Here is a 26,682-nt window from a genome sequence, read left to right as displayed (position 1 = left end):
AATTAAATTTGATAGAAATTTTAAGAATTGTATGACCATTCATGTGTAATGTTACATATTTTTGATGTATATATTCATTAATATTTTTATATCATTTTTAATTTGATATGTGTTGCAAGTAATTTTCCAAGATATAGGTCATTGTTACAATGATTTTTAAGAACTGTACTACCATACATGTTTAATGTTACACATTTGTATGTGAATTATAGTAAGTTATTAATAACATTTAGAAATAAGATAATTTTTAATTATTTTTTTAAATTTAATATAAGGTGTCGCAAGTAATTTTCCAAGATTTAGGTCATAGGTACAAAGATTTTTAAGCATTGTCCTGCCATACATTTCTAATGTTACACATTTATGTGAATTATATTATTATTAATAATACCATTTTGAAATAAGATCATTTTTATTTTATTTTATTTAATATAAGTTGTAGCAAGTAATTATCCAAGATTTAGTTCAGTTTTTAAGAACTGTATTACCATACATGTCAAACGTTAAATTTTTTTAAAATGTGAATTATATTATTATTAATAATATTTAGAAATAAGATCATTTTTTATTACATTTTTAATTTCAATTCAAGTTGTAGCAAGTAACTTTCCAGGATTTAAGTCAGAGTTGCAAGGATTGTTATGAATGTCTAATGTTAAACATTTTTTGAAGTGAATGATATTCATTATTGATTTAAATTAAATGTAAATATTACACGTATGAGAGAAAAGTTGTCATTTTATGACTTTATTATACTGTATTACGAGTATTTGTGTTTTTTTCCTCAATGTTATGACTCGTTGAGACATTTCTTGATATTTGCAGTATTACAGAAAAAAGTCTTAACTTATGAAATTAATGAAAACAACTCTTCTTTGATTTTTAAGAGAATACTAATCCAAATATGAGCCAAAAAAGTTTTCATTCTCGGGGGAAGGAGCGATTTTATGAGGAAAAAAATACCCTGTAGCATTAAGTGGGACGTAAATAAATTTTTGGGAGTTTTTCTTTGCGGCTTGGTTTTAATTCTCGTACTTTGCCAATGACAGACGGACGCGGTTTCTTTCCACTCGTGACGGACGTGAAATATTGAAGGCGTTTCCCTAAAAAGCATCAAACAGCGACGGCGGTTTCGAATGAGAAGTCACGCCGCAGACGACAAAGAAGCGACGGACGCGGCAAAAGCAAACTTTTTTTGCACGGCTTCTTCATGTCAAAGCGCGGACGTTGTCTTGGCGTACGCTGCCTTCAAAAGGCACTTTTCAGTCCACACCCAAGTTTGGTGCCTTGTGGAGTATTGCACTTGGAAGAAAGGAAAAGGTGGAGCAGGAGTGCTCCGTAGGGACGGCGGTGGCGGCGGCGGCGGACGTCACTTGCCCTGCAGGTTGCTGAGCTCCAGGTCCTCCTTGCGCCTCTTGTGCTGCGTGAACTGCGAGCTGTAGGGGTAGAGTTTGGCTTTGGCCGGGTAGCGCTGGCCGGCGATGTCCACCTCGTAGTCGCCACGGTTGATGAAGTCCGGTGTGATGGCGGTGGGGAGGCCGTCAGGGCCCGGCGGCGGCGACACGAAGCCCAGGCAGACGTGGCGCTCCAGCGTGTAGCTGTAGGCGCTGCTGGTGGTGGCGCCCGCCAGGTGGCCGTTGCGGTAGATGGGCTCGCCCCACCAAGGCCACAGGTCCAGCTCCGTGTCATGGTCCTCCAGCACCAGCATGACGAAGCGGCGCGAGACGCCGTCGTGGCGCTGCTGCAGCAGAGCGGCGCGGCCCAGGAAGTCCGTGTCCTGATGTCCGGGGAGAGACGGCACTAATTAACATCCGGATATTTTAACAGCGAAAAACGCCTTCCCAAAAATGACAGATTTGTATATTAAAGATGCAGATTAATTCATTTTTTTTCTGAAGACAAAAAAAGGCGCATTTTGAAAAAAAGTTATTTAAAAAACAATATGGAAAGAAGTCATCCTATTTAAATAATTGTGTAATATTATGAGGAAATAATCTCAAATTAAATTAATAATCATGAGAAATTAGAAATAAGAAGTTAGAATTGTATGACAAGTGGTTGCTAAATAAAAAAGAATGGTCATAACAGTAAAAAAAAAAAAAAAAGTACTTTAAATTAGGTCATATTGTTTTCAATAATATTGCAAATAGGTATCTTTTTAAGTAGGAAAATAAAAAAATAAAAAATTGTTTGTGTGTAGTATGGTTTTTTTTCTTAATGGAGTAGTTGTAATGATACATAAAGGAGAATTCTATAAAGATGAATTTATTTTATTTTTATTTTTTAAATTAATCAGTCCCACAAAATAATACACAATACAATTCCAAAACCAAACCCGGCGCAGCAACATTCAGAATAGCAATCAACGGAGCAATTGAGAGGATACACGAATGAATTTATAATACAGAAAAAAGTTACCTCTGATGACATGTTTGTAATTGGGGAAAAAAATATTTCAAAATTAATATGGAAACAAACAAGTCACCTTATTAAAATTATTCTGTAATAATCCCAAGAATGAAAAGAATAATGGAAAAACAGAAATAAGAAGTAATAATGCAAAAAAAAAAAGGACAGTCATACTACTAAAAAATAGATACATTTGTGTAATATCTTATTTTTCTAATATTGCTAAATAATTTTTTTTATTATTAAGTAAAAAAGTATTCATTAAAACAAAATAGATTGTGGAAAATGGAAAATATATATATATATTTTTTTTAATGTGTATTATTTTTTAGATTGAATAGTTGTAATGATATAACATAGAAGCCTTCTGTAAAAATGTATTTATAATACAGAAATTAATTACCTTTGATGAGGGAAAAAAAAACTCATTACGAGAAAAAGTTAAAAAAAAATACAGAAACAAACAAGTCGTCCTATTAAAATAATTGTGTAATATCATAAGGATATAATCTCATTAGTAAAAATAATATTCATGGAAAAACAGAAATAAGAAGTAGTAATTAAAAGTTAATAAAAAAAATAAAGCAATCAATCATGTCTCAGAACCAGCCAATGAGGTGTCAAGTGTGAAGTCACGTGACACGTTTCTTGCAAAACAGCATAAAGAAGGGTAGTTAACTGAGCCACCTGGGCATAATACCACATAATTGACATTTTACTGCAGCCCGCTGGATGTTTTCAAACTATAGAAATGATTCAAATGCTTAAAATCTGCACTTTTGAGTGACATACGATTGAAGTGTCATGATGTGCAGCTCAACTGACTGTGATACACAATGTGACCAGCAGATGGTGCTGGGTAATGGTAAACGTAACGAAGAAGACAAGACAAAGTTTGGTCATCACACGAGTCAATGCAACAGTCATAGTAAAAATATATATATATATATATATATATATATATATATATATATATATATATATATATATATATATATATATATATATATATATATATATATATTATATATATTCAAGGAGAATCAGGTCATATAGTGTTCTTCTGATATTGCAAAATAATTATTTTTAAAGAGGGGGAAAAAAAAGTCTATTAAAAAAATGTGATTGTGGAAAATATATATTTTTTCATGTATTATTTTTTTTAATGGAATAGTTGTAATGAATTTTATGTAACTGAATTTATAATACAGAGAATAAATTACCTCTGATGACAAATATTAGTAATTGAAAAAAAAACTAATTACGAGAAAGTTATTTCAAAACTGATACGGAAACAAGTCATTTTATGAGGGAATAATCCCATGAATGAAAATAATAATCATAGAATCAGAATTTAGAAATAGTAATTGTATGACACGAGTGAATGCTAAAAAAAAAAAATAACGGTCATAACAGTGGAAATAATTATTTCAGGAGAATTGGGTCACATTTTTTCACCTAACCTTGCAAAATAATTATTTTAAAAAGAGAAAAAAGCTGATTAAAAAAATAACTGCATACAAATGCAACTGAGATAGGCTCCAGCACCCTCCGCAACCCCAAAAGGGACAAGCGGTAGAAAATGGATGTAAACTGTGCAATGTGTATTATCCATCCATGTTGTACCGCTTGTCCCTCTTGGGGTCACGGGGGTAGCTGCAGCCTATTCTTTTTCATTTGTAATATATATATATATATATAAAAAAAAATATATATATATATATATATATATATATATATTTTTTTTTTTTTTTTTTTTTTTTTTTAAATGGAATAGTTGTAATGATGCAACAAAGGAGAATTCTATAAAAAAAATTAATTTATAATACAGAAATCAATTACTTCTGATGACATGAAAAATTATTTTCAAAAGATAATTTCAAAAGTTTAACTATATTGGAATAAATTTAAAGTGCAGGGGAAATTATGACAATACGGAAGAAACATCCTAGGTTTATTATCAATACATAAAGTATGTTGCAATGTGAAATGTAGTGTGAGAATATACATGAAGTGTAATAACAATATACAGTGTTATAAGAATAAGCATTATTTAATGAGAATACATTTGTAGTGTGTGGATAATTCAAATTTTAATTTTTAATACTGAACATGGTTCATCTGTTTTTTTGATCATTAGTATAAATATTAAATGGCCAAACGTTTTTGGAAAACATGCAATAAAATATACATAAAATCAAATCAACACAAAGTAATATTTATATTTATATTTATATACTGTAAATGACCACTGATGACAAATATTTGTAAAAGAAAAAAACTTATTACGAGAAAATGTTAATAAAAAAATAATATGGAAACATTTTTCATCTTATTGAAATAATTTTGTAATATTATGAGGAAATAATCTCATAAATTAAAAATAATCATGAGAAAAATGTTTTAGAAATAAGTAGTCATTTTATGACACAAGTGGATGCCAAAAAAAACAGTCATAATATACTTAAGAGAATTATGTTATATTTTTTTCTTCTAATCTTGCAAAATAATTATTTTAAAAAAAGGAAAAAAGTCTTCATTTAAAAAAAAAAAAAAGTCAAATTTGTGTGTGGAAAAAAAATCACGTGTAATATTTTTTTATGGAATAGTTGTATTGATATTAAAGGATAATTCTATGAAAATTAATTTATAATACAGAAATAAATTACCTGATGACATGAAAAGAGTCATGTGAAAAATGTATGTCAAAAGTTTAATTTGATAAGAATACATTTGAAACATGGGGAGAAATGATGACAATATAGAAGAAAAAAGTTATTTAAAAAAATCTGTAGTGTACTATAATAATACATCAAGTATGACAATAATAATAAAGGTAGTGTGAGAATATATATGCAGTGTAATAACAATATACGTATGTTTAAAAAAAAATTGTCGAAAGTGTAATTTTATTACAATAAATTGAAAATATGGGTGGAAATTATGACAATATAGAAGAAAAAGTTATTGAAAACAATGTGTAGTATAATAATATTACATAAAGTATGATAATAATATTAAAAGTAGTGTTAAAATACATATGCAGAGTAATAATAACAATTTATAATGTAGTATAAAAAGCATTAATTTATGAGCATAAATTCGTAGTATGGGAAAAATTCTAATTTCAACATTTTTTAGTACTGAAGTTGGAACATGGTTCATCTATTTATTTTAAATCGTATTTTTTTTTAGTATTAATATTAAATGGCCAAAAATACACTTCCACATGTATAAAATCAAGTCAACACAATGAATACATAAATGATGGGAGATATTTAGTGTTGGTGAGACGAAGAAGGAGTGTAATTTTTTAATCCTCAAAAATTAGCTTTTTTTTTTTAACCCTCAATAACAACCTGCAGTTTCCCAAGAGGCTGTTTTTGTAAACAATGTTAAAAAAACTAATGTAAATCACAAAATAATATATTATAAATATTTAAAATGTATACTATTTTATATAATAAAATGATAATATATAAATATTTATAATTATATATCTTTTGAAATACATAACATTTATTCATCCATCCATCCATTTTCTACCGCTTATTCCCTTTTGGGGTCGCGGGACATAACATTTAATATAATAATAATTTAACTATATATATATGATTAATTATGATTATGTATAATATATTTATAGGTATTTAAAATAAAAACTATTTTATAAAATCTAATAATATATAAATATATATACAAACCCCGTTTCCATATGAGTTGGGAAATTGTGTTAGATCTAAATATAAACGGAATACAATGATTTACAAATGCTTTTCAACCCATGTTCAGTTGAATATGCTACAAAGACATGTTTGATGTTCAAACTGATACACTTTTTTTTTTTTTTGCAAATAATCATTAACTTTAGAATTTGATGCCAGCAACACGTGACAAAGAAGTTGGGAAAGGTGGCAATAAATACTGATAAAGTTGAGGAATGCTCATCAAACACTTATTTGGAACATCCCACAGGTGTGCAGGCTAATTGGGAACAGGTGGGTGCCATGATTGGGTATAAAAACAGCTTCCCAAAAAATGCTCAATCTTTCACAAGAAAGGATGGGGCGAGGTACACCCCTTTGTCCACAACTGTGTGAGCAAATAGTCAAACAGTTTTAAGAACAACGTTTCTCAAAGTGCAATTGCAAGAAATGTAGGGATTTCAACGTCTACGGTCCATAATATCATCAAAAGGTTCAGAGAATCTGGAGAAATCACTCCACGTAAGCAGCATTGCCGGAAACCAACATTGAATGACTGTGACCTTCGATCCCTCAGACGGCACTGTATCAAAAATCGACATCAATATCTAAAGGATATCACCACATGGGCTCAGGAACACTTCAGAAAACCACTTTCACTAAATACAGTTCGTTGCTACATCTATAAGTGCAAGTTAAAACTCGACTATGCAAAGCGAAAGCCATTTATCAACAACATCCAGAAACGCCGCCAGCTTCTCTGGGCCCGAGATCATCTAAGATGGAATGATGCAAAGTGGAAAAGTGATCTGTGGTCTGACGAGTCCACATTTCAAATTGTTTTTGGAAATATTCGACATCGTGTCATCCGGACCAAAGGGGGAAACGAACCATCCAGACTGTTATCGACGCAAAGTTCAAAAGCCAGCATCTGTGATGGTATGGGGGTGCATTAGTGCCCAAGGCATGGGTAACTTACACATCTGTGAAGGCACCATTAATGCTGAAAGGTACATACAGGTTTTGGAACAACATATGCTGCCATCTAAGCGCCGTCTTTTTCATGGACGCCCCTGCTTATTTCAGCAAGACAATGCCAAGCCACATTCAGCACGTGTTACAACAGCGTGGCTTCGTAAAAAAAGAGTGCGGGTACTTTCCTGGCCCGCCTGCAGTCCAGACCTGTCTCCCATCGAAAACGTGTGGCGCATTATGAAGCGTAAAATACGACACCGGAGACCCCGGACTGTTGAACGACTGAAACAAGAATGGGAAAGAATTCCACTTTCAAAGCTTCAACAATTAGTTTCCTCAGTTCCCAATCGTTTATTGAGTGTTGTTAAAAGAAAAGGTGATGTAACACAGTGGTGAACATGCCCTTTCCCAACTACTTTGGCACGTGTTGCAGCCATGAAATTCCAACTTAATTATTTGCCAAAAAAAATAAAGTGTATGAGTTTGAACATCAAATATATTGTCTTTGTAGTGCATTCAATTGAATATTGTTTGAAAAGGATTTGCAAATCATTGTATTCCGTTTATATTTACATCTAACACAATTTCCCAACTCACATGGAAACAGGGTTTGTAATTAATTATAAATATACATAAATATTAGTTATTTATAATTATGTATGTATAATTTCTTAGTACTGAAGTTGGAACATGGTTCATCTATTTATTTTAAATCATAATTTTTTTAGTATTATTAATATTAAATGGCCAAAAATACACTTCCACATGTATAAAACCAATTCAACACAAAGTTACAATAATAATAATGATCACTGAAATAAATGATGGGAGATATTTAGTGTTGGTGAGACGAAGAAGGTGAAAGTGTGCAAGTGGACACGCACCTTATCGAACTTGACCCTGAACTCGCGTCCGCACTCCAGCGGCGTGGTGAAGGCGTCCAAGTCTTGACCCCAGAAGGCGAAGAACTTCTCGATGCGGAGGCTCCGCAGGGCGTAATAGCCGGCGGTGCGGATGCCGTACTTCTGTCCCACCGACATGACCTCGTTGTACACGTGCAGCGCGTACTGCGGGGGAGAAGAGATGTCCGCGTGAGGGCGACGGAGCTTGGGGAAGAAGTCGTCTCACCTCGATGGGGATGTAGAGCATGAAGCCCGGCTCGCCCGTGTGCGTCATGCTCATCACTCGGATGCCGTTGGCGTAGCCCACGCTCATTTCCTACAAACGCGACAAGTCACGATTCCTGCAAGGCAATGACGTTCCCGGGGAGTTCCCCACCTTGCAGAACATGGACGGAAAGTGGTCCGGCGTCATGGAGACGTAGGAGAGCTCTGCCAGGACGTCCATGGCACGAGGTCCGATCAGATTCAGGGCTGGGACAAACAGAGGAAGAAAACAAACAAAAAAAAACCTGACGTGCTTTGGGAATAAATAAAAGCCTACCGGTGTACTTCCAGCTGACGTCCTCCAGGTGGAGGTGTGGGTCGCTGGGCATGTGCTTCTTGATCCAGTACCAACAGTGCACCTGCTGGTCCGTCGGGGAGATGATGAAGAAGCTGCAGGGGGGAGAGACCGCGATGGGATGGCGTCCTGACCGTGCCAACGGGAGGCGTGTCCCCACCTGTTCTTGCTGATGCGCACCACGCTGCAGTCGTTCTCGTAGCCGCCGCGCTCGTTCAGCATGCCCGTGTGGACGATGTGGCCCACCGGGACGTCCGGGTCGTTGGCGCACAGGTGCTGCAGCAGCTCCAGGGCCTCGCCGCCGGAGGACTGCGACAACGGGGGAAACTTTATGAGTCGTCGCGAGGAACTACAATATCTGCCGTCAGGAGGTTGCCTACAGCCACGGCTGTTAAGGAGACTCTGTACTAGTGTTGTCCAGATACCAATATTTTGGTACCGGTACCAAACTGTATTTCGATACTTTTCTAAATAAAGGGGACCACAAAAGATTGTATCATTGGGTTTATTTTTTAATCTTACAGTACATTCTTATTGCAAGTTTTTCCTTAAATGAAATAGTGAACATACTAGACAACTTGTCTTTTAGACTTAGGCTTTCTTTTTATTGTCATTCATATTTGAACTTTACAGTACGGATAAGAACAAAAGTTTGTTGCATTAGCTCATGGTAGTGCAGGATAAAAAAGCAATAAGGTGCAGATATAAATAAATGATAAATGATAATGATAAATGGGTTATACTTGTATAGCGCTTTTCTACCTTCAAGGTACTCAAAGCGCTTTGACAGTATTTCCACATTCACCCATTCTCACACACTGATGGCGGGAGCTGCCATGCAAGGCGCTAACCAGCAGCCATCAGGGGCAAAGGGTGAAGTGTCTTGCCCAAGGACACAACGGACGTGACTAGGATGGTAGAAGGTGGGGATTGAACCCCAGTAACCAGCAACCCTCCGATTGCTGGCACGGCCACTCTACCAACTTCGCCACGCCGTAAATAAATAGACTACTGTACAGATAAATATATTGCAATTTTGCATATGCATCCAGGTTTATGGATGTATGTTATATTGTCTTTATATTCCAGCAAGTTAATCCATTTTAGGGGGGAATTGAGGGGATTATTATGATGCGTTCAAGAGTCTTACGGCCTGAGGGAAGAAGCTGTTACAGAACCTGGAGGTTCTGCTTCGGAGGCTGCGGAACCTCTAGTAGTAAGTAAACAAACAAAGGCTCCTAATTTTTCTGCTCATGTGTGCAATAACATACTGTGTCATTTATCTACCTATTATTTAGTCAACATCATTAAGGACATGTGGTAGAAAATTAATTATTAATCTACTTGTTCATTTACTGTTAATATCTGCTTACCGTATTTTCCGCACTATAAGGCGCACCTAAAAACCACAAATTTTCTCAAAAGCTGACAGTGCGCCTTATAACCCGGTGCGCTTTATATATGGCTAAATATTAAGATTCATTTTCATAAAGTTTCGGTCTCGCAACTTCGGTAAACAGCCGCCATCTTTTTTCCCGGTAGAACAGGAAGCGCTTCTTCTTCTACGCAAGCAACCGCCAAGGTAAGCACCCGCCCCCATAGAACAGGAAGCGCTTCTTCTTCTACTGTAAGCAACCACCCGCCCGCGTAGAAGAAGAAAAAGCGCGCGGATATTACCGTTTCATTTCCTTTGTGTGTTTACATCTGTAAAGACCACAAAATGGCTCCTACTAAGCGACAGGTATCCGGTTCATGAAAAGACGCAATCTCTCCATCCGCACACGGATTACTATTTCACAGCAACTGATATTCCTGTGAACCGCACTGTGGATACAACGGGAGCACGTATGGTGAATATTCGCACCACAGGGAATGAGAAGTCATCCTTCACTGTGGTTCTAGCTTGCCATGCTAATGGCCAGAAACTTCCACCCATGGTGATATTCAAAAGGAAGACCTTGCCAAAAGAGACCTTTCCAGCCGGCGTCATCATAAAAGCTAACTCGAAGGGATGGATGAAGAAAAGATGAGCGAGTGGTTAAGGTAAGTTTAAGTTTACGCGAAGAGGCCGGGTGGCTTTTTTCACGCAGCTCTGTCCATGTTGATATACGATTCCATGTGCGCCCACATCATGCTGGTTTTAATATATTATTAAAGTTTGACTGACCTATCTGACTGTTTTTTTGACATTCCTTTAGCGCAGTTAGATGCGGCTTACAACACGGGGCGGCTTATAGGTGGACAAAGTTTTGAAATATGCCGTTCATTGAAGGCGCGGCTTATAACCCAGGGCGCCTTATGGTGCGGAAAATACGGTACTTTCTCTTTTAACATGTTCTATCTACACTTCTGTTAAAATGTAATAATCACTTATTCCTATGTTGTTTGGATACTTCACATTAGTTTTGGAAAATACCGCAAATTCAGGTATCGATGCGATACCAAGTAGTTACAGGATCATACATTGGTCATATTCAAAGTCCTCATGTGTCCAGGGACATATTTCCTGAGTTTATAAACATAATATGAATTTTTTTTAAAAACGAAAGAAGATGTGATGCCAAAAAAATCTATGTAATCATAGCAGTATTGACTAGATACGCTCCTGTACTTGGTATCATTACAGTGGATGTTAGGTGTAGATCCACCAATGGCGTTTGTTTACATTTTTGACGCCGGTGAGCTACGGTACGTAGTGAAGCATGTGTAGCTATTCCTCGTCCACCAGTGATAATGTTACTTGTAAGAAACTTACTTTATTTGTCACCATGGAGGCGAGGAATAGTGATTTAGAAGTGGCTAAAACACTGCAGACTGCGGCTCGACGTTAGCCGCTAGCTAGTTAGCCATGTCTTAAAGCACCTCTTCCTGAGGGCGTTTCAGTGTTATGACTTCACCTTTATCTTTAGTTTTTAGGCCAAAATGCGTCCGTTCTTCCTTTTCTGTCTACAAACTGTGTCTGCTTGTAAGTACTCCGTGATTGTGCGCTGCCGAACATGCTCCTCCGCTCGTAAAAGCAGCAATGACACGACGTGGCGAAGACGGGGGGAGGGGGGGTGGTGGACTGGTACTTTTTAGAGGTGGTATAGTACCGAATATAGTATCGCGGTACTATACTAATACCGGTATACCGTACAACCCTACTCTGTACTTACGGTCAGTTCGAACTTGGTGAAGGACGACATGTCGATGACGCAGACCGCCTCCTTGCAGCACTTCACCTCGGCGCCGACGATGTCGAACCAGTCGGGCTTGTAGAAGGTTTTGCTCTGGTCCAGGGACAGAAGATCTGCGGGGACGTGCAGACAAGAATTTACAGAGTCTCCTAAAGTCTGGACGCTTTGGCAAAAAATATGTCTTACAATTATTCAAAAAAACAAGAAGGGTTAATCTAATATAATAAATAATATTAGCAATAAAAAATTAGGGCTGGGTGATTATATGATTAATTAGAGTTTGTTCACGGTGATCAGCTGTTAACATATTTCCTCCATCAAACATGGCTGGAAGTGCAGCCCAGAAGAAGCGAATAAAGAAATATGGCTAACACGAGCGTAGAAGTTGAAACACGAAAATTAAAAGGAGCAGCCACTTTACTTTCACTATCTGCTGCAGTTCACCAGTTATCCTGCCCCGAATGCGGACTTGCAGGCACTCAGAATGTCTATGTGACTGTATTTGTCCTGACTGGGAGAATCAACACACCCAGTAATTTAATCAGAAAATACATTTTTATAGCTAAATATTGGAGATGTCCGATAATATCGGACTGCCGATATTATCGGCCGATAAATGCTTTAAAATGTAATATCGGAAACTATCGGTATCAGTTTCAAAAAGTAAAATTTATGACTTTTTAAAACGCCGCTGTACGGAGTGGTACACGGACGTAGGGAGAAGTACAGAGCGCCAATAAACCTTAAAGGCACTTCCTTTGCGTGCCGGCCCAGGCACATAATACCTACGGCTTTTCACACACACAAGTGAATGCAATGCATACTTGGTCAACAGCCATACAGGTCACACTGAGGGTGGCCGTATAAACAACTTTAACACTGTTACAAATATGCGCCACACTGTGAACCCACACCAAACAAGAATGACAAACACATTTCGAGAGAACATCCGCACTGTAACACAACATAAACACAACAGAACAAATACCCAGAACCCCTTGCAGCACTAAATACCCGGAACCCCCACCACCACCTCAACCCCACCCACCTCAACTTCCTCATGCTCTCTCAGGGAGAGCATGTCCCAAATTCCAAGCTGCTGTTTTGAGGCATGTTAAATAAAATAATGCACTTTTGTGACTTCAATAATAAATATGGCAGTGCCATGTTGGCATTTTTTTCCATTACTTGAGTTGATTTATTTTGGAAAACCTTGTTACATTGTTTAATGCATCCAGCGGGGCATCACAACAAAATTAGGCATAATAATGTGTTAATTCCCCGACTGTATATATCAGTATCGGTTGATATCGGAATCGGTAATTAAGAGTTGGACAATATCGGAATATCGGCAAAAAAGCCATTATCGGACATCTCTAATGTGTATATTATTGCTAGTCCAAACTTTAGAGACACCCTATATAGTGGAGGTCTGTGACAGCAAACCGGACCACAAGGGTACCGCAACAGTAATGTGTACCTTTCCCTGGAGGAACAAAATATTTGGGCCTTTCAAAGCCGTGTTTCTCCATCCAGCGGGCCCCCTGCGTGTCCAGGCGGTCGTACAGCGGACTGGTCCTCAGCTGGCGCCCCGTCTGGAAGTCCCAGCGAGGGACCTTCAGTTCGTACAACAGGGCTGGAAAACAAACACAGTTCCCCTGAACGCGGACCTTGGCGCAGAGGTGCGATTAGTCTGGTCCTATGACGGGTACACTCACGCATGACTTCCATGACTCGGTGGCGCAGGAACGTGCGGCTGCTCTGCAGGTTGCCGAAGCGCTTGATGTCCAGCGGCCAGACGTTGGCGGTGGGGTAACCGTAGGTCATCCACTCGGCCAGGTACCTGCGAACACACAGACGGACAACAGCACGACAGGAAGTGAAAGACCGGAAGTGATCGGCCTTTTTCTGGAAGGACTTTCCACAAGATTTTTCTGGTATTGTTCTCACTTTGTATTGTCAGAATTGTTGGCAGAGCTCCACCATTCATTTCTTATTAATTATTATTTTAGTATAAATGATGGTGTCGCAATAAAACCATGAATTGATTAACGTTAGGGGTGTAACGGTACACAAACATTTCGGTTCGGTACATACCTCGGTACAGTAAGAAAACAACAAAATATACATTTTTGGGTTATTTATTTACCAAATTTGTAAACAATGGCTTTATCCTTTTAACATTGGGAACACTATAATAATTCTGCCCACGTTAATCAACATTAAACTGCCTCAAGTTGTTGCTCAGATTAAATAAAATGACAAAACTTTTCTTCTACATATAAAAAGTGCAACATTAAACAGTTTCAAGTCAACTCATCATGCTTAATTTATTACAGCATTTGGGAAGCCTGTAGTTGATTTTTATTATGTAAATGTTATATTTTTATCAACATGTGATAGCAGGGACCCTGCCATTCAAAACTAGGCTGCTGCATTTCTAATGATTAATGTAACTATAGCTGAAAAAAATGGTACAATAGCAATAAGAGAGACTATTCATCCCTGAACACCATGGAGTTCATGTAGGCTTAATGATGCACTTACATTATTATATCAACTATCAGAGACAGAAACTCTTCATTTAACATAATGTCATTTTTTGCTGCTTCAACACAGCTCAATCAACACAGAAAAGGGTAAAATGAAATAACAGACAGACAGGGCTTTGCTGTCCGTAACACACACACACCGCAAAATGAGCTAACGTTACGCTAAAAGCGAATTAGCCTTCACCTCCAGCCAGGACTGCGAGCGAGCTGCGCTGTCTTTTATATTTCTAGAAAGTCAACGGGCTCATAGTGATGTTACTAGTAGTTGACTGGGAGGTGTTTATTATAATTTGGGGAGAGTCCGCAGCCTGATGCTTACCTGTGTTACCGCTCTGTTTGTAACCAATCAGATGGTTGTGTGGGTGGGACAATGCTGGGTGCTGTGTAGCGTACTGACAGAGACAGAGGCAAAAGGAAGCGGAAGCGGCTACTTAATATGTTCGTGTGGAAACTCGTTCGGTACACCTCCGAACCGAACCGAAACCCCCGTACCGAAACGGTTCAATACAAATACACGTACCGTTACACCCCTAATTAACTTAAACAAGTTGAAAAACTTTTTCTGTGGCTGTAAACGCATCACTGGCTAAGTGCCATATGCGCATGTGTTGGCGCAAGTGAGAAAGAGCGAGCGGCTGCTGTCGATATGACAAAGTTGGTTTTGGTCTTGTTTGTGGCAGAAAATGACCAGTTTTGTTAGATATAATTTTTTTTTAACAATGTTTTTGGTGATGCGTTTATGGCCGACAATAAAGAGTTTTGCTCAATAAAGTGATCGATGGAATTCATGTCGTCTTTAAAGAGGCTCGACAGAAGTTACAATAATTGAACGATGATGACGAAAACTGTTTTCTCTGTCGTGGCTGCTTGTCGTCAGCTACATTGAAAATTGTTATGCGCTTATTTTTTTATTTGATTTTGTGTGTGGCATAACTACTTGGTATTGTATCTATAGCCAAATTAGTGGTATCAACCAAAACGTATGTAAAACATCCAAACAACAGGAGAGTAAGTGCTTGTTATATTTGAACAGAAGTGTAGATACAACAGTAAGCAGACATTAAAGGGGAACATTATCACCAGACCTATGTAAGCGTCAATATATACCTTGATGTAGCAGAAAAAAAGACCATATATTTTTTTAACCGATTTCCGAACTCTAAATGGGTGAATTTTGGCGAATTAAACGCCTTTATATTATTCGCCCTCGTTGTGACGTCACATCGGGAAGCAATCCGCCATTTTCTCAAACACATTACAAACACCGAGTCAAATCAGCTCCGTTATTTTCCGTTTTTTCGACTGTTTTCCGTATCTTGGAGACATCATGCCTCGTCGGTGTGTTGTCAGAGGGTGTAACAACACGAACAGGGACGGATTCAAGTTGCACCAGTGGCCCAAAGATGCAAAAGTGGCAAGAAATTGGACGTTTGTTCCGCACACTTTACCGACGAAAGCTATGCTACGACAGAGATGGCAAGAATGTGTGGATATCCTGCGACACTCAAAGCAGATGCATTTCCAACGATAAAGTCAAAGAAATCTGCCGCCAGACCCCCAGGAAAAGAGAGCGGATGAGGGTATGTCTACAGAATATATTAATTGATGAAAACTGGGCTGTCTGCACTCTCAAAGTGCATGTTGTTGCCAAATGTATTTCATATGCTGTAAACCTAGTTCATAGTTGTTAGTTTCCTTTAATGCCAAACAAACACATACCAATCGTTGGTTAGAAGGCGATCGCCGAATTCGTCCTCGCTTTCTCCCGTGTCGCTGGCTGTCGTGTCGTTTTCGTAGGTTTCGCTTGCATACGGTTCAAACCGATATGGCTCAATAGCTTCAGTTTCTTCTTCAATTTCGTTTTCGCTACCTGCCTCCACACTACAACCATCCGTTTCAATACATTCGTAATCTGTTGAATCGCTTAAGCCGCTGAAATCCGAGTCTGAATCCGAGCTAATGTCGCTATAAACTTGCTGTTCAATCCGCCATGTTTGTTTGTATCGGCATCACTATGCGACGTCACAGGAAAATGGACGGGTGTATATAACGATGGTTAAAATCAGGCACTTTGAAGCTTTTTTTAGGGATATTGCGTGATGGGTAAAATTTTGAAAAAAACATCAAAAAATAAAATAAGCCACTGGGAACTGATTTTTAATGGTTTTAACCCTTCTGAAATTGTGATAATGTTCCCTTTTAAGAGTAAAAGTAACTTACTTGCCAGCTCCGCCAGCAAAAGTCAGTCCGGAAGAGTTCATCCCGGCCAGCACGTAGTAGCCGGACACCCCCGGCGTCTCCCCCATCAGACAGCGCATGTCCGGTGTGAAGGACTCGGGACAGTTGACCAGCTGCAGGATCTCGGCGGACTCGAGGCTCGGCATTCTCCTCAGCAGCGCGCTGAGCATTGGCTCTGCAGGGAAGGAAGAGTAAGTTCTAGGTCTCTTTATCATCTTCGATTATTAGTGATGAACGCACTGTGCTGGTTATTTATTGATACTTTGGTAATGTGTTAGCAGTGTGACTAGTTTGCACACTTTGACAAGGTTGATTTGCACGTGTAAATCATGTGGTGTCAGAAGAGGAAGGTGTGACGGATAACTTGGTCCCTGCAAAAACACATGAGAGGAGGTCAGCACTCTCAGATTACAGATATGTGCACGCATTCAAGGTCGCCAAGACCAATGTGCCATCCAGTTACTTTGCTCTGGTGTGCACCAAGAGGTGAACTTTGGCCCAAATCCAGCCGAGAATGCTGATTAAACAAGCCCAAACTTGTTAAAAGGGGCCAAAAGGCTCAGTTGTGCAGTGACACAAGCAGGCTGTGCTACTTGAGTGACGTTGGCCCGCTTATCATAGCAAATATTAAGATGACTCTGCCATTCGTTTGTGCTTTAAACACGTTTGTTTGTGCCTTTACGGTTTTTGCATTTCTGACTAGTGACGTCATCCAGCCCCCCGCCCCCTTGTCCAAACCTCAAATTTGTCCCATTCGTTTGTGCTGCAAAATTGTTGAACTATTGTAGGTTTTATGTTATCAATATTTTGTGTTACATAACCAGCCCCTCACCTTGTCAAAACCACCGCAAACGTGTCCCATTCGTTTGTGCTAATATGTTTGTCTAACCATTTTAGGTTTTATGTCATACTTGCCAACCCTCCCGGATTTTCCGGGAGACTCCCGAAATTCAGCGCCTCTCCCGAAAACCTCCCGGGACAAATTTTCTCCCGAAAATCTCCCGAATTTCATGCGGACCTGAGTGACGTGTCGACAGCCTGTTTTCATGTCCGCTTTCCCACAATATAAACCGCGTGCCTGCCCAATCACGTTATAACTGTAGAATGATGGAGGGTGAGTTGTTGGTTTCTTATGTGGGTTTATTGTTAGGCAGTTTCATTAACAGCAGTCACGTTTTCGTCTACCGTAAAGCAGTTCGTCTGCCGTAAACAGCAATGTTGTGACACTCTTACACGGGACAATACTGCCATCTACTGTACATGCATATGTGACAATACCATCTCGGGCTTTTTGAGAGTGCAGTGCACAACTGCGCACACAACAATGAGACGAAGCAGAATGCATCATCAGAGAGAGTGTTCAGCATGGTTAGAAAAATAGTGACAGAGAATAGAACAAGGATGGACAATTCAACCCTTAACTCAACAATGAGTAGATGAGTGTTATGTGTGTGTATTTGTGTAAATAAATGAACACTGAAATTCAAGTATTATATATATATATATATATATATATATATATATATAAGAAATACTTGACTTTCAGTGAATTCTAGCTACAGTATGTTTATTTTATTATATATATATATATATATATATATATATATATATATATATATATATATATATATATATATATATATATATATATATTATATATGTGTAAATAAATGAACACTGAAATTCAAGTATTTCTCAAGTATTTTATATATATATATATATATATATATATAAGAAATACTTGACTTGGTGAATTCTAGCTATAAATATACTCCTCTCCTCTTAACCACGTCCCCAACCACGCCCTCCCCACCTCCCGAAATCGGAGGTCTCAAGGTTGGCAAGTATGTTAACGTTTTATGTTTCATAACCAGCCCACACCTCGTCAAAATCACCCCAAATGTGTCCCAAACGTTTGTGTTGTAAAAATCCATTACAGTTTTTATGTTATTAATGTTTTATAGTTTTATATTATTGATGCATCTGGGATAGGCTCCAGCACCCCCCGCCATCCCCAAGAGGGACAAGCGCTAGAAAATGGATGGATGGATGGATTTCTGACTAGTGATGTCATCCAGCCCCTCGCCCCCCAACGCCTTGTCAAAACCTTTCCAATCTTGTCTCATTAGTTTGTGCTGCAAAAATTGTTTAACCATTAAAGGTTTTATGTTACTAACGTTTTATGTTTCGTAACCAGCCCCCACCTCATCAAAATCATCCCAAATGTTTGTGCTGCAAAAATTGTTCATCTAATATAGTTATGTTATTAATGTTTTATAGGATCAGAATCAGAATAACTGTTATTGCCATTGTTTGAGAAAGGGTTCACAAACTAGGAATGTTATAGTTGTATATTGTTGATGTTTTATGAAAAATAACAAGCCCCCATCTTGTCAACATCTCCCCAAACTCGTCCCATTCTTTTGTGCCACAATTTGTTTGTCTAACTACTATAGTTTTTTATGTTATTAACATTTTATTATTCATAACCAGCCCCCACAGCTTGTCATCATCTCCCCAAACTTGTCCCAAATGTTTGTCTTACTATTATAGTTGTTATGTTATTCATGTTTTATTGTTTTTATGGTATTAACATGTTATTATTCACAATGAGGTTCCCCCTTCCCGTGTCAAAACCTTCCCAAACTTGTCCCATTCTTGTGTGCTACTATTGTTTTTGTCCAACTACTATCGTTTTTATGTTATTAACATGTTATTAGTCATAACCAACCCCCCAGCTTGTCAGAATCATCCCAAACGTTTGTGCTGAAAAAAATTGGTCATCTATTATAGTTTTTATGTTATTAAAGTTGTATAATTCACAAACCCCTCCCCAACGTGAAAAACCGTCCGACCAGAACTCTCTAATAACTAAAGTTCCTTGGGTGAATAATGTAAACTCACTACACTGGTATGTTTTAGCGCTTTCATGGCGAGTTTACTGACAGATATAAGTAAGAGCTTTACACTACTTTATATTAGAAATGGCAACAGCGGAGGATGAATGTCCCATAAGAAGATAGAGAAAAAGAAGAAGCTTATCGACTACGGCATCTGCACGAACTACAAAGGCGGATGCGCACAATTTTTCAGGACTTATGCAGATCCCAAATACAGATCAGCAGGCACCAGAAGGTAAGACAAGTTGTTTTTGCATAATATAGCAAAACAAAACACCAGATAATATGCCGTACCTGATACACACACCATAATAATACTTTATATTAGAGATGTCCGATAATATCGGCCTGCCGATATTATCGTCCGATAAATGCTTTAAAATGTAATATCGGAAATTATCGGTATCGGTTTTTTTTATTATCGGTATCTTTTTTTATTTTTTATTAAATCAACATAAAAAACACAAGATACACTTACAATTAGTGCACCAACCCAAAAAGCACTCATGGAGCACTCATTCACACAAAAGGGTTGTTTCTTTCTGTTATTAATATTCTGCTTCCTACATTATATATCAATATATATCAATACAGTCTGCAAGGGATACAGTCCGTAAGCACACATGATTGTGCGTGCTGCTGGTCCACTAATAGTACTAACCTTTAACAGTTAATTTTACTCATTTTCATTAATTACTATTTTCTATGTAACTGTTTTTAAATTGCTTTACTTTCTTTTTTATTCAAGAAAATGTTTTTAATTTATTTATCTTATTTTATTTTATTAATTTAAAAAAAAAAAAGACCTTATCTTCACCATACCTGGTTGTCCAAATTAGGCATAATAATGTGTTAATTCCACGACTGTATATATCTGTATCGGTTGATATCGGTATCGGTAATTACGAGTTGGACAATATCGGAATATCGGCAAAAAGTCATTATCGGACATCCCTACTTTATGTTTAATGCTTCGACAATCAATCAAGCGGTGTGGCTTCATAGCTTACCAAAGTCGTACTAAAACATTTTGATAGATTTTTGAGCGCCGTGTGTAATGTTCTATATTTTCAATGGAGCATATAAAATGTTGGTGTTGTTTACTTGAGTCATATTGCAGTCTACACTTATCTCTTATGTTTGACTGCCATCTACTTGTCACAGTTATTACTTAACCATTTACCAAATAAAATAGCTTCGAGGTCGGTAAGCAAAACCAGAATTATTCCGTCCATTAGGCGCACCGGGTTTTAACCTCTTAAGGCCCAAGCTGTTTGTTTATATGCTTTTTTTTTTTTCTCTCTTTGCTATTTGGGCTTATTGGACCCTAATTAGAATAAAAACTAAGAATAATTTTTTGATATGATGTACTTAGTCCATAAGTACACAAACGTGTACTTCATGTTTAGTGACATGCTAATACTTATTTTTAGACTTTTTTTTCTCCAAATTTCATTGTATGTTATACTCTTCTGACACCACCAAATGGCAGTATAAGTGTCCACATAAGTGGCCATAAGACCCCAATTCGGTAGTGTACACAATTTTAGAAATAAGAGCTAAAAGGTGCTGTCCACGCATGTGGCCACTAAGCCTTCAGAGGTATAAGGCGCAATTTTAAGTGCGCTTTATAGTCCGGAAAATATGGCATTTGCGATGATAAGGGGGCTAACTTCACACAGGTGGCTTTGATATTAGGTCAGGAAGCAGAAAGTAAAAAAATACTAACTCTGCAACTTTCCACCCCACATTCATCCTCACCAAAGTGGTCCCAGTCCTCCTGCATGTTCTGGATCTCCAGCTGGTTGCGGCCCTCCGTGAAGATGGGCTTGGGGTTCTTCTCAAAGCCCCCCGACAGCAGGCCTCCCTGCCACGGCCGAGCGTAGATCCTGCCGTCCATGTCGATCACCACTGCGGGCGGAACGAGACAGGACGTTGGTTTTGTTTTCAAAAAAAAGTCTACAAATGAACAATCCGACAGCTGCTTTTGTGAGGAGTGACACCTGGCGTGTCGGCCGGGACCGCCTCTTGGAGAGGTTTGGTGAGGAGGTAGAAGTGTTCGCAGCCGTGCAGGGGAACCGACACTTTGGTCTCGCTTGCCTGGCCCAGTTCGTACGCCCACTGGAGAAACAGGACAAAAACACATTTATTCATGCAGTATACTTTTGAAGGTTCCCTATTTGCAAAAAATTTATTTTTTTGTGTACGGACACTTAAAAAAAAAAAAAAAAAAAAAAGAAAGGCTTTGCTACATGTCGTAAAGTAAAGCCTGGGGTTAAGTCAGCTACAGACATGGGAGCTGTAAGTTTAATCATTTAGTTGTCCCTTTAGAGAATAAGCTAACATAGTATGTGTGTGGATATATACTGTACATATACCGTATTTTTCGGACTATAAGTCGCAGTTTTTTTCATAGTTTGGCCGGGCTCCAGTGCGATTTATATATGTTTTTTTTTCCTTCTTTATTATGCATTTTCGGCAGGTGCGACTTATACTCCGGTGCGACTTATACTCCGAAAAATACGGTATATAGATACATATCTTCTTTTTTATCTTTCTTTTACTATTTAGATTACCAAAATTATTGTGTGTGCACCTTAGGGGATCTGCTCCAATTTCGTTGTTCTTTGAACCTGTTCACTGTAATAATGACAAATAAAACTCTATTCTATTCTATGTCGTTGCTGTTTAAATGTGAGTGAGATGTTAGCATGTAGCTCACATAGCTGTGCTATGTGCCCCAGTCCCAATCCTTAAAGCGGAACTGCACTTTGTTTGGAATTTTCGTTCACAATCATTATGAGAGACAAGAACACATGTCTTTTTTTGGGATGGATTTTTAAAGATGATAAAACGCTTAGATGATGTGGCTAATAGGAGTCACCGTTGTAGCCTTCAAAGCCCTCTAAGACGACTTCAAAAGCCTCCATCAAAGTTTTGTATACACACTGCAAGTATATATATAATGTAGTAACAGACACCTTCACAACAATATGTACAATATACACACTGCAAGTATATATATAATGTAGTAACAGACACCTTCATAACAATAGGTACAATATACACACTGCAAGTATATATATATATATATATATATATATATATATATATATATATATATATATATATATATATATATATATATATAATGTAGTAACAGACACCTTCATAACAATATGTAAAATGTACAATATACACACTGCAAGTATATATATATATATATAATGTAGTAACAGACACCTTCATAACAATATGTAATATGTACAATATACACACTGCAAGTATACATATATAATGTGGTAACAGACACATTCATAACAATATGTACAATATACACACTGCAAGTATATATATAATGTAGTAACAGAATACACGTTTATAACAATATGTAATATGTACAATATTTACTGTATTTTGATCATTTTTATTAATGCCGGAACTAATTCCTCAGCGCATTTATTACCGTTTCCATAGCAACGCAGTTTTGACTTCTGTCAACAAATGTGTGTTTCTACTTCTGGAAAGAAAGGTGTATTTTTCTTCTGATCATGGCAGATTGGTGTTCCCAACAGGGGCTTACTAAAAGCACTTTTAAACAATTCCACTACTCTATTGGGGCACATCTGACTGGTGAAAATAACAAAAGGGACCTTTTAAAGGGGAACTGCACTTTTTTTTTGTTATTTGGCTTTCGTTCACAATCATCATGAGCGACAAGAAGACCGATGTATTTTTCTTTCATAGTTCTTTTTATTGATAGAAGACCGATGTATTTTTATTAATGCATTCGAACATTAAAATAGACAGAAAAAAAAAGTCAGCTTACAATGGACTTAATGGGAAGCCCTATAAATAACCATCCAAAAAGCGGCAACAATACTCCATTTACATTTTGTGACCTGAATATTAACCAAGCATTAGTGATATTGTTATTATAAGCACTTGCGCAGACAAACTATTTTTAGCGTTGCATTGTCACAGAGAGCTTACTAGCTTGTTGCTGGTAAACTGCTTTCTCGCCTCTGAGCTTGTTAACGTTTATTGTAGATCATAAATCATGCCTCTCACTTTGATAGTAGAAGCATGAGGACATAATCCGACAAGTTGGTCAACGTTGGCATCAAATTTAGACCCGAAAATGGCGACAAAGACACGAAAAGACGCTTGGTTCCACCCCCATTTTTTACGAATATGATTCATTCTTCATCTAAAACAGAAATATATCAACATCCTTGCAGTCGGCATCCTAATGACAGCAGACATTGTACAGTAAGTTATGTTTTATTATGTTTGGTGGCTCTCATGAAGTCCGTTTAGATCAGGGGTGCTCATTACGTCGATTGCGAGCTACCGGTCGATCTCGGAGGGTGTGTCAGATGATCACCAGCCAGGCATTAAAAAAACAGTCCTAAAAATGAGCGATCATAAATCTTCACTATGACGTCACTTTCGTCACTTGATTGACATTCACGGCACCCGAGGGTCTTCTGAGATGACGCTGGCTACTGCCAGCTCATTAAAATTACCGACTGGAAGGCGAGAAACACTTTATTTCAACAGACTCTGGCGCCGTACCTGTCGTCAAAACTCCAAAGACCGACTGCACAGTTGCGCTAACAAAACAAGAGTCTCAGAAAGCTGGCGTGCACAAGCTAGCAAGCTACGGAGTTTGCCGACAATGTATTTCTTGTAAAGTGTATACAAAGGAGTACGGAAGCTGGATAAATAAGATGCCAAAAACCAACTACTTTCATGTGGTATTGGACAGAAAGGAGGACTTTTTCCGCCTCCATTCGAAAATGCGGACGTTTTTAGCACCACTGTCTGATTCCAATCAATGCAAGTCATCAGAATCAGGTAATACACCAACTTATATTCTTGTCTTCATGAAAGAAAGGAATCTATATGTGTTAAACATGCCTGTATTATCTTTAAACACCTTAACTTGTTAACAATATTAACTATATGTGTTAAACATGCTTGCATTATCTTTAAACACCTTTAACTTATTAATAATATTAACTATATGTATTAAACATGCTTGTATTATCATTAAACACCTTTAACTTGTTAACAATATTAACTATATGTATTAAACATGCTTGCATTATCTTTAAACACCTTTAACTTAACAATATTAACTATATGTATTAAACATGCTTGTATTATCATTAAACACCTTTAATTTATTAACAATATTAACTATATGTATTAAACATTCTTGTATTATCATTAAACACCTTTAATTTATTAACAATATTAACTATGTGTTAAACATGATTGCATTATCATTAAACACCTTTAATTTATTAAAAATATTAACTATATGTGTTAAACATGCTTGCATTATCATTAAACACCTTTAACGTATTAACAAAAACATATATTTCATAAATAAGTAAATATAAATTATATATATGAATGAGGTAGATCCCCACGACTTGATCAATTGAAAAGTAGCTCGCCTGCAGAAAAAGTGTGAGCACCCCTGGTTTAGATACTTACATCATGTATATAAAACCTTAATGGAGGTGTTTGGATGTAGAATAGAGCGACTCTCATAAGCTCGGTTGTAAGCGGGCTTTTGATCGCATTTATTTAATATTTAGAATGCATTAAAAAAGAAGCATATGTGTTCTTGTCTCACATAAGGATTGTGAATGATAGGCAACATTCCCACAAAAAAAAAAATGCAGTTCCCATCTAATCTCTCACTCGTGATGTTTTACCTGTCCGGCACAGTTGACAAAATATTCACACTCAATGGAGCCGCGATCCGTCTCCACAGCCGTCACGTGACCTTTCTCCACCAGGACCTGCTGAACGCTGGTTCGCTCCAAGATCTGCACGCCTGAGCAGAGAAACATGAGGAGGAAGTGAGTGTGTTTTTTTAACGTGTGTCGCGTACGTGCCTTGTCCGGCTGCTGCCACGGCCAGCGCGTGGTTGACGTCCGGCGGCGACACCACGGCGTCCCCGGGCAGATGGAGCGCCCCCACCAGGTCGTGGATGTTGACTTTCGGGTGGAGCTTGGCCACGTCTTTAGGCTTGACAACATTACAGCTGATCCCCATCACTCTGATTGGACAAAAGTGACTCGGACTTACTGGAAGTGTTTTTGTTTCTTGCAGAGTCATACACAGAAAAATGTTGGATTAAAAAAAAAAAAAAAAAAAAATATGAATATTTGTAACTATTGACTGCAGGTCTTACTTGAGTCTTGACGCGAGGCGCTTCAGCGAGATGAAGCGATCCTGATTTTGAGCCAAGCACAAAGAGCCCGTCCTCACGTAGCCTGAAACCACGATGGGGGTTTGAACACAGAAGTTAACCAATAAGATGGACGCATGCCCCCCCACGTCACCCCCGTAATGGCGACTCACCTGTTTTGACGCCCGTCTGCTCCTCCAACTGCTGGTACAGAGCGATGGAGTAATTTGCCATCTGGCACTCGATGGAGATCGGCTTGGCCACGCTGATGATGCCAGCGCATAGTTTGGTTGTCCCGGCGCCCAGTCTGCAAATAGGACCGCAAGCGTGCTCGCATTATTTGTCACTTAATAAATATCCATCTTGATGCTAAGTCAGGGACTTGTGTACTTCCATTTGCACTCCATTTTTTAAGTTCTACTTGTCACATTTTATAATTTAGTGCTGGGTCTGTTTTCTGAAAAGCGCACAATACTAAAGCTTGATTCACACTAACATGTGATATAATTTCCAAATGATCTTTTTTTCCAATTATATTTCACAAACAGTATTACAACTAGGGATGGCAACCGTTCACATTTGAACCGATACGACGTCATCTTTGTTGTAGCGGTGTAGTGTGTAAGGACGGGAGTGGAACAAGTGTCAAAAGGTGGAGCTAACGGTTTTAATGACATTCAGACTAGGGATGTCCCGATCCAGGTTTTTGCACTTCCGATCCGATACCGATATTGTTTTTGCACTTCCGATCCGATACTGACCGATACCGATACTGACCGATACTGGCCTATCCGAGCATGTATTAAAGTTTAAAGTTATTTAGCCTACTTAGTTGTCAGAATCATGTTGAAAAGGGTTTTAGTACTCTTGATAACAACTAGCCAGCTGAATTAGGGGAGTTTGAATAATACACAATGGTTGGTAACAAGAAACTGACCTGTTTATTCAAGGATAAACACAAAATAGACAAAATTATACATGACAAACAGAAATGGCATCATTGAACTAGGGCTGGGCGATATGGCCTTTTTTTTAATATTGCGATATTTTAAGGCC

The 26,682-nt window shown here is 37.9% G+C and overlaps 1 protein-coding gene across 1 annotated transcript in view; it reads right to left on the bottom strand.

Annotated features, from left to right (window-relative positions):
• Positions 1 to 475: 475 nt before the first annotated feature.
• pdpr (pyruvate dehydrogenase phosphatase regulatory subunit) overlaps positions 476 to 26,682 on the bottom strand; it is a 38,047-nt gene continuing 11,840 nt past the window's right edge. The window contains exons 3-18 of the mRNA XM_061963686.1: positions 25,800 to 25,933; positions 25,630 to 25,711; positions 25,331 to 25,494; positions 25,148 to 25,269; positions 21,419 to 21,536; positions 21,177 to 21,326; positions 16,498 to 16,690; positions 13,444 to 13,568; positions 13,206 to 13,361; positions 11,705 to 11,838; positions 8,710 to 8,858; positions 8,532 to 8,644; positions 8,367 to 8,461; positions 8,217 to 8,306; positions 7,973 to 8,155; positions 476 to 1,777 (exon numbers count right to left, since the gene is read on the bottom strand). Coding sequence (XP_061819670.1) covers positions 1,370 to 1,777; positions 7,973 to 8,155; positions 8,217 to 8,306; positions 8,367 to 8,461; positions 8,532 to 8,644; positions 8,710 to 8,858; positions 11,705 to 11,838; positions 13,206 to 13,361; positions 13,444 to 13,568; positions 16,498 to 16,690; positions 21,177 to 21,326; positions 21,419 to 21,536; positions 25,148 to 25,269; positions 25,331 to 25,494; positions 25,630 to 25,711; positions 25,800 to 25,933 — 2,416 coding nt within the window. The 3' untranslated portion in view covers positions 476 to 1,369. The remainder of the gene's footprint in view (positions 1,778 to 7,972; positions 8,156 to 8,216; positions 8,307 to 8,366; positions 8,462 to 8,531; positions 8,645 to 8,709; positions 8,859 to 11,704; positions 11,839 to 13,205; positions 13,362 to 13,443; positions 13,569 to 16,497; positions 16,691 to 21,176; positions 21,327 to 21,418; positions 21,537 to 25,147; positions 25,270 to 25,330; positions 25,495 to 25,629; positions 25,712 to 25,799; positions 25,934 to 26,682) is intronic.

The sequence above is a fragment of the Nerophis lumbriciformis genome, linkage group LG06 (genome assembly GCF_033978685.3).
Source record: "Nerophis lumbriciformis linkage group LG06, RoL_Nlum_v2.1, whole genome shotgun sequence".
Taxonomy (NCBI): Eukaryota; Metazoa; Chordata; class Actinopteri; order Syngnathiformes; family Syngnathidae; genus Nerophis; species Nerophis lumbriciformis.
Note: the sequence above shows the minus strand (reverse complement) of the source record. Positions and strands in the feature narration are given on the sequence as shown.